This window comes from Protomyctophum parallelum (assembly GCF_964188405.1).
Source record: "Protomyctophum parallelum genome assembly, chromosome: 19".
In the NCBI taxonomy this organism is placed as follows: Eukaryota; Metazoa; Chordata; class Actinopteri; order Myctophiformes; family Myctophidae; genus Protomyctophum; species Protomyctophum parallelum.
Window position 1 is genome coordinate 42,225,400 of NC_139717.1, and position 9,048 is coordinate 42,234,447.

The 9,048-nt window shown below is 45.9% G+C and overlaps 1 protein-coding gene across 1 annotated transcript; it reads right to left on the reverse strand.

Annotated features, from left to right (window-relative positions):
• Positions 1-467: 467 nt before the first annotated feature.
• On the reverse strand, positions 468-7,346 carry armh4 (armadillo like helical domain containing 4; the record flags this gene model as incomplete). The annotated part of the gene is made up of 7 exons (XM_083790634.1): positions 468-941; positions 1,542-1,691; positions 1,963-1,994; positions 2,413-2,574; positions 3,106-3,243; positions 4,639-5,013; positions 6,452-7,346. 7 exons carry the CDS (start codon positions 7,344-7,346, stop codon positions 867-869), a joined length of 1,827 nt encoding a protein of 608 aa, XP_083646760.1. The 3' UTR covers positions 468-866.
• Between the last annotated feature and the right edge of the window lie 1,702 nt (positions 7,347-9,048).

The following is a 9,048-nucleotide window of genomic DNA, read 5'->3' on the forward strand; positions in this document are numbered from 1 at the left end:
TTTTCAATAGCTAAAGCATAACATGATGCCGACACCAAAATGGGTGCCCGTTCAGAATGGGTTAATGGACAGATACACACTAACCCTACAACACGAGCACTCACAGACAACATTTTATTTCACAGACAAATGATTTTGTGCAATTCTGCCAGCCTGGCTGATGAGAAAAACTGTTTCCAAGAGAGAGACCCATGTGTTTTTCAAAACGTGTCATGTTTGTCTTCGTTGGCTCACTTGGCAACTGACTGTCGCCCAATCCTGCTACCCCGTCACAAACGACCACACCTGATGATATTGTCTGAAAAGAAGTGTGTATCCAGTACCAACGTCAAGCCTAATCATCGGCTCTGTGCATAACTGTAGTTCCAGTTTTCCAGAAGGTTCTGGTTCAGTGTCCCTTTTGCTTCATTTGATTGGCTTGGCAGCAGATTTGGGAAAACACAAATTACACCTTATGTGTGTTTTTTCCATTAAAATCTGCTGCCAATCCAATCAAATGAGGTTTATGGTAAAAACATAATAATAACCGGTTCAGGAAATGGGGCCACCTTCTGGGAACCTGGGACTGAGTCGCTTGTCGATCTTCAAGTTAGTTTGAGGATCGGTTCTTGTCGGCGAGCAGCAACACTGTTGTCTGATGGGAGTATAATATTGGCTATAAAAGAAGCTTCACGGTGGTGGGAGGTGGAGCCGACCTTTCAAGAGCCAGTGCAAAGTGGTGCCCTACGCTGTCATACTTTGATCAGATGAGATGACTCATAAAGCAAACACCCCAGGGTGAGATGTCGTCGTAGAAATGGAGATGTGGAGCTGAAGCGTCCCTTATATCATGGCAGCAGCAGCAGCCGTTGGTCACCAGCACCGGATCAGAACTCGTCCTCGGAGCTGTCGGCCAATAGCATGGCTTGGTCCTGCCGGGCGGGACCGGGTTCTCTAGGTTGCTGCAGGGAATGAAAAACGAGGCAAGAGATGCAAAGTTATTCGCACAGCGTAGCACGGATAAGAGAGGGAATAGGGGGGCAATGCCATATTCATGCTATCAGTCAAATCTGTAGAAATAAAATGTTATTTGCACAGTAAAATCTTCAGTTTACTCTTGTAGTGTACAAATTTAAAGGTATATTCAGTGATTTCACTTAATTCAAATATCACTTATTTTTTTGTTTTGTTGTGATAATCCTCTCTACTATAGAGTGTGCTGACCATATAAGGAGTTCCTCCCTGTCCCCAGTTAACCCCTGGGGGTCAAAAAACCTTAGGTTTCGTTTTTGGCTCTCTATCCTGATTGGATGAAAGGCTTAGGTCCCAGCCAAAAACGAAACCTAAGGTTTTTTGAGTGAAATCACTGAATATACCTTTAACCTTGACATGACATTTTATTGCAACGCGCTTCAGTTAAAAGTAGAAAGGCTCGGTGCTCAACAGCGACAACTTGAATAAGAAGGGGGAAAAAAATGGAAACATCAGTCACCGCTCACCACCCCTGTAAAATAATCAAACGTGCTGACCCAGTGCCACACAGTATAGTTGTAAATACTGACCTGTGGCTGTCTGGCCTTCCTCCTCTGGTGCTTGTAGCTGTTCCTTCTCTTGCGGTGGATCATCCGGATACTGTAGAGGGCGCCAACAATCAGCAGGGCCCCCATGATCCCGATACCCACAGGGGCCAACATACCTGACACATAGCCCGCCTGCACAAGGAGCATAATAGAGGTTGATGCCAGGACCAGAATAAATCTCTTTTCTGTAAATTATTAACAAAATATCTAATGAAATAAGGCGGAGGTTTTTCCGTGCCTCTACTAACTAACTAAATATATTTAGAATAAATGAATGAAGGCACGACTTAACTGCTTTACAATGAGTGACAGTATAATACAGTATACATATTAAAGAGCTGTAAGGGCATGAATAGGAGAGACATGTGTAGTGCTTTTCAGAGACAGCAGGGGGCAGTCTTACCTTTTCTCTGATCAGTTCAACCCAACTACGCACTGCAAGAGAGGGGAGAGACAAATAAAACATTAATATGTGTGCAAATTCAGCAGGGAATATCAAAAGCAGATCATGCAACCCTGACACAATGACTCTCGAGAGGTTTCTCAAACTTTTTCATGCCAAGGACCCCCCTATTTGATATATACTTTTGCCGTGGACCCCGTCTGAAAATGTTTTGCCCCAGGGACCCCCAGAAGAGAAGATATGCGTAAGAAATAAATGCTAAATTATAACACTTTTTTTTCTTCCAGCAAGGCACCAAGGGACGCACTGTGAGTTTAGATCTGCTATCTTTTAATAGCCAAAGTATTGGATATGGTGGTTTACAATGATTGTGATGCTATATGAACTACTTTAGCTGGAGACCCCTGGAACCACTGGGGGTCCCGGGACCCTTGCTCTATGTTGTCCTACTTAGTCCCTGGTTGCGCTGCACCCATACAGGGGGTGGGGGGATGATGCTGTATGGGGGTCTTGTTGTGGGGGCCGTCTGGGGCACTTCCGTCAGATCCTCATCGCTGTCCTCCTCATCGGATTCCTCTGTGTTCTCATCTTCCTCATCCTCATCTGGCTCCTCTGTAGGCAACAAACAAACAGACGACGGTTATGCTGTTACCAGTGGTGAGCATACTCTCCACATAAGTACAATTTTAACATACTTTTACTTTACTTGAGTATTTCCATTTTTTCGATACTCTACATTCACTTCTACTCTGCTACTGTACTCTCGGGCGCTCCACACAAATACTTTGACAGCGTTTTAGTTACTAGTTACTTTGCATATTTAGATTATTAGCACAAAGTATACTTTATTTTATGCTTTGGCTATTAAAAAATAGCCTAGGTGATGTACTTTTACTCAAGTAACATTTTCAATGCAGGACTTTACTTGCTAACAGAGTATTTCTACATTGTGGTATTGCTAAAATACAAAAACTATTTGAGTACTTCTTCCACCTCTGTCTGTTACCACCACACACGTCTTTACCCTTCAGCCATTTGGCTTTTTAAAAACACATTTTAAAATGTGTTTCTCTATTCTTCGATTTATCCAAAAAGGAACCCACAGAAGAAGAATCGCTCAGAAATTAATTGTGTGTCCCGTACCCTCAGACTCCATCGCCTCCAGCCCTGACATGGAGTTGGACAGCGCCCGATGGGGTGCCATGGCTACGGTTGTAGCAGAGAACTGGGTGGACGAGAGAGAGGAGCCAGTCACCTTCAGGTCCTTTGTCCTGTCAGCACCTGTTGACAAACCACCAGCCAATGGGAAGGACACCAGGTTTACTGTGACGTTCCCATTTTACATTTCATGATGCGTCTCCGGTTGAATCGAATGTCAAAGTTCTGAACTATGAGATGTTTGCAACCATAATGCATCGTACTTGCATAACTATCGTATCATTAGTTGACATTTAATGTCCTGGCTGTAATGTCATGTTTTTATATTATGTGTGGACGTGAACAATTAGCTAATGGGGATCCAGGTTTTAATTCCAACTCGACACTATATGCAGTATGCACCAGCCAGGTGATTTAGAGTAATACCATAGTTGAAGTTAGTTCCCCTCTAATGGCTGATGGTGAGTTGACTTAACTGTTGGAGCAGTGTGTGTGGGGGGCTGGGGGGGGTGGTTGGGGTAGCTGAATACAGTCAGAAATCCAAGTGTGCGCCACAGTCCATAGACTGTAGACTGTGTGGTGTATTACTGCCTTTCTATCCTATCGGGAAGGTAATTATATTGGTATGAAGCCTCGGGGTCCCTGAATAGACTGAAGTAACTGAAGGACACTATGGTGAATTCAATTACAATCCTGGTGGTGTAACAAACAGCAGTAACTACCGGGGGGTCTCTGAGGCCCAGGGTTGCTTATACTGTATAAGTCAGTGGTTCTCAAACTGTTTTGTGTCAAGGACCCCCCAAATTGATATTTATTTCCCCCCGGACCCGGATTTATTTTAAAGGTTTTATGACATTCATTTTCATTTCTTTTTCTTTTTCTTTTTTCTTTTAGGTTTTATGACCTCAATTACACCCCAAAAACCTGAACTTTGAACATTCAGTGGATTTTCTGTGGTCTGAAGTTTTCTTTGGGGTTTGGAAGCCTTTTGAGCTACAATGAAAACAGGCAACACAGTGAAACAGTGACATCTGCTGGCAAATCCCATTGACATATATGGGATTTGCAGTAAGTGATGTCACTTACTGCCGGCAAATCAGAGCACCTGTTTGAGCCAGAAAACCCCAGATCACAGAAAATCTACTGGATGTTAAAAGTTCATGTTTTTTGGGTGCAATTGAGATTAGAAAACCTAAAAAAAACAAGAACAATTCCAAAACCTTTTTTTTTATGTCACAATCCCAATAATAGCCAACATATAAATGGATAAAGTGGTTAAAATGATCGTTATGCTGTATTAGCACACGGGCACCGGTCACGAGGACGTCCCACGCAAACATGGATGTACTCAAGAACGACGCGGGAGCGCAAAAGTACCAACGAGCTGGCCGGATGTAATGGACAACCGGGATGACTGGAAGCAAACGATGGAGGGCTCGTCTTTAATAGGACGACCTAGAGAGAAATAGGGATTTCCACAAAACTCCTCTCACACCACCAGTGTACCCTCTCTCTCACCTCGCTCTGCCGGAGGCGGGGCCGCGGCGGACGGACCCGGCGAGGGGCCGGTCGGAGGGTCCAGCGACTCGGCGGCGGCCCCGGACGTCTGCCAAGGTGACATCCAGTCCGGCAGCAGGAGGGACGGGGGGGCGGCGGGGGGCGAGGAGGGGCCGGCAGCAGCGGCAGCGGCATTGCCGTCCGTCTCCACGGTGACCGGCGACGAGGACGGCGGAGGGTCGAGGTCCGTGACCGCCAGGAGGAGGAGCATCCCTCCGGTCGCCATGGCAGCCGGCGTGACGACGTCCTCGAAGGGCTCGAAGATGAGAGGCAGCGCCTCCGAGGACATGGTGCCCTCGGTGGCGTCGTCCTGAGACAGCGGGGCCGCCGTGTCCTCTGCGGGCACAACACAGGCACAGGGGGGGGGTCACCACACACACACACACACACACACACACAGTGTTAGTTAGTTCTTTAATTGAATTACAATCAATTTAACAGGGAAACAAATTCATGAGAGTTCATTTGGCAAGTTGCTTGCCTTTGCTCTTTTTCATGCCACCTATTGTTAGGCCACAGCCGCCACACACACACACACACACACACACACACAAGTAAATGACATTGAGCATTAAAATGATTGTGATGCTTTACTAACAAATTTAGCTGAGGACCCCCTGGAACCCCACCAAGGACCCCACTTTTGAGAACAAATTGTTTTAAGACAAATGCTACGTTTGATGTTTACTTTACCTCACCTGATATCCATGGAACTCTAATTGTTTTCTTTGCACTTAGTACATTTGTGGGATCATATTCTAGTTGATTTTGTCAGTCTTTGCTCACTTGCTTTTGTCCAAAACTAGCCTAAATAAAGGCATACAAAGACTACTGCAATCCTTTTACATAATAGGCCTACCACTTTGGGAATTTTTGTCTTGCCTTGTCTTCTTTCTGTTGTGTGGAAAGCTTCATCAAACAGACAGTCCCCACAGGTATGCCAGGAACACACATTGGCTCAGACAGACTCCTCTAATCCATCTCCCTCCTCTGTATTACTGAATAATAGCCTGACTCAGTCTTTACAAAAGATTGGATGGAAGAAAGGAGCATGGAGAGAGAGAGAGAGAGAGAGAGAGAGAGAGATGAGAAAAAAGGCGACGACAGAGAGAATGCAGAGAGATGGCAATAGGAGGAGGAAGGTTGAATTTTCTGCAGACTTGTATAATGCACCCATACGTCTTTCTTTTGCAGTAATGCTAATTTATTTTCAGAGTTGGGCTCAGGAATAGAAAGTAATTAGACTGCCACAAGTCCCCGATGGGGTTTGGAAGTGGGCGCCTCTCTTCGCTGATCATCAAAGGCGATCATGTGCTACTGGATGTGTCATTTTCATTCCATGATGCCTTGTCTTGTATGGAAAGCAACCGAAATGCAGCGATGTCAAATGAGATGGAAAATCCAGCTCACCATCAAACGAAGTCAGTGGAGGAGATTCTTATAGGGCCACAGTGTCAAAATGCAATGCGTAGATTTGGTGTTGAGGGAAAAAAGAGTGGACCTATTATGAACGCATAAGGTTTAAGTGTAGCCTAATATATTTATTTATGGGTAATATCCTACTGTCACAGCGGTCAAATATACATCTTTAGGGGCCAGAGAGTGATATTCCTGTGGTTCTGTCTTTGGTTTGCATTGTTGTTCAGTTCGCAAATGTGGACATGAAGAGCAAGATAATAAACAAGTTTCACAAAGCATCAAGTCATGTGTTTCAACGTGCACATTGTGTATATCAACCTGTTTGATCATGCACCTGTGCATCATTTGGACATACCTCCGCTCTGTCTCACTGCCTCGGTCCAAAGGGTTTCCGGGCCATCCTGTCTGGGCATCAGGTTTGGTCCGATGTCAGGCAAGAGTGTAGAGATAGTCAGGCCCTCCTGGCTCCAGGCTGACAGTGGCATGGGAGTGAGAGGCGAGAGAGAGGGTGGCGACGAGAGGGGACTGAGGAGAGCGCCACTGTTGGAAGTCAGCCTCTCCATCCAAGCAGGAGGATCCATGGACGACGGTATGCTTGCCTCTGGTTCTTCCTCCTGGAGAGAGCTGCCAAACCTGGTCACACTTCCTCTACTGTACGCCTCATCACTTTGGTCGTTTCCCAGGGAGCGACGTTTGCTCTCCTGGGGCATGGCCCCCAGGCTGAGTGCCTGTGGCTGTGGTGGCGCCATGGCCGAAAATCTCGACGGAGCTTGTTTTGGTGTATTCGTCACCACAGTCATCTCCTGTTTCTCACTGGTAGAAGTTAACATGGCCTCCTCGACGTTGTCAACAGGTTCAGCTTTTAGCTCCTCTTTGGCCACCAGCCCACCAGCCTCGCGTGACACAGATCCTCCATCTAGGCTGTCCCCGTTTGCAGCCTGAATCACGGCAACCGCCCCCTTGGGTTCTGTGCCTGGTCCATCTGGGCCAACCTCCGCTCCTTCTCCGCCTCCCACACTCACTGGGAGTCCAGTCACGCGTTCCCGTACGTCACGGGCAGACCTGTCTGAATGCAACAACCCAGAATTCACGCCTCGTGTGGCCACATCGGGGGCGACTGAGCCGGCACGCTGTCCACCACACCTGCTGTCCTCCGTGGAGGAAAGGTGCAGGTGGTGGAGAGGGACCGGGGTGCCGTAGATGCAGAGACAGGTCCCAGCCAGGAGGAGGTGGAGGAGAGTCCCAGACATCTCGACCTCCTCTCTCTCTCCTCCACTCAAAGTGGTTCAAAGACAGTGGTTTGCCCGAATTCTTACAGCCAAAGGCAATGATGTCAAGCTCTAATGTATGGCGAGGATGTGCCGAGTCCTGGACAGGAGCATGCATACACTCTCAGTCAACCAGCATGTACAGTACATGAGTACAGATAGAGGAAAAAGAGGACAGGGCCAGGAAGGAAATTTGGGAAAGAGGTATGGTGGCAGGCTGGCAGGTCACATTGCTGGTGTTTGCCGTGTCTGCAGATGAAAGAGAATACGTGAAACAATATTATTAGTTTAAAAAGCGGAGATCAATGCCGCTCTTCATGCAAATGTGTTGTACTAATTCTCTTTTAAATGTTTGGTCGTTCAGTTCAATTTGATTATATGTGTTGAGTTGGCCTACTTATTTGTCTGGTGTTTTGTATAGCTGTTAGGTGTTTGTGTTTGTTTTATAGCTGGTGTTTTGTAGCCGTTAGGTGTCTGTCTGTTTGTTTGTATGACTTTTTGGAAAAACGAAATGAAAATATGAAAGGCCGCAGAGCTTATTTGTGTTAGATAACCACAGATAAGGGGATTAAGTCTGCATTCCATTAAGCCTTTGCTTTGATCCCGTGCATGGTGGCTGAGCAGATCTTCTCATTTCATTTGGCTAATTTCTCTTCAGTCACACTATGTTACATGTGTCACCAACATCATGGGGTCTGCAATGCTCTGTGTTCTTGTAAACACAGTGAACACACAGAGAAAAACACGGCTGGCCGGGGGAGGAGGGGGTGGTATAATAAGGTCGGTGGAGACAATCTGACACAGCAATCCCTTGCTTGCACCCATTTGCACTTGAGAAAACTATAAATAGCACCGGGTTCTCCGTCCGTCCGCGGCCGCGCGGTTCTTATTCAGTTGAATTGATGGATGTTCAATGTTCGAATAATGCAATTAAGGTTCTGTATTAGCCTACAGAGGCAATAATGTCATAAAATGCATGCAACATGATCGTCATCATCATTCATCATCATCATCATCATCATATTTTGCAAATAGGTATGCTTCATGGTGTGAAGCATACCTGTCACAATAACAAACATCGACCCTTTGAAGATGTTCAAATTCTAGACAGATTGTAGATTATTGTTGACGGGGGGTGACACCCTTTCTTCATGTTGAGTCAGACAGGCGTCTGAAATGAATCAACATCACCTGCCCTGACGGTGCATATAGCTCCACTGTGTATCAATACAATAACACAACGCACATTCCCTCTCTATGATCGATGTGGTTGGTAGACTATAGCCTATATAGCCTATATATATACTCCACAACAAGAGCAGCCAATCGACTTATCAAACGTATAGATTTATGCAGAGACCAGTAAACAAATCCCCATTGCATGCGGTGCTGAAATCATCTGAAATGGTTGCACTGACTGGCTGCAATGTAACATACAGCAGTATCCTATATGCATAGCTCCAACCGAACACAAGCCTGTCTTAAAATGCATTTTAAGGAATTCATGCAGTCTGACTATGCATTTGCATTCCGTATTAACGCCAGGCAGAAAAGTCACATGAATATATATGAAGCATACCTTTACCATCGACAAATCATGTCGTCGAACTTGAGGAGAGCGCACAGATCGAAGGTCGTTTCATAATCTATCGAATTCCCCCAATTTCGCTTCACCTTATTTCCA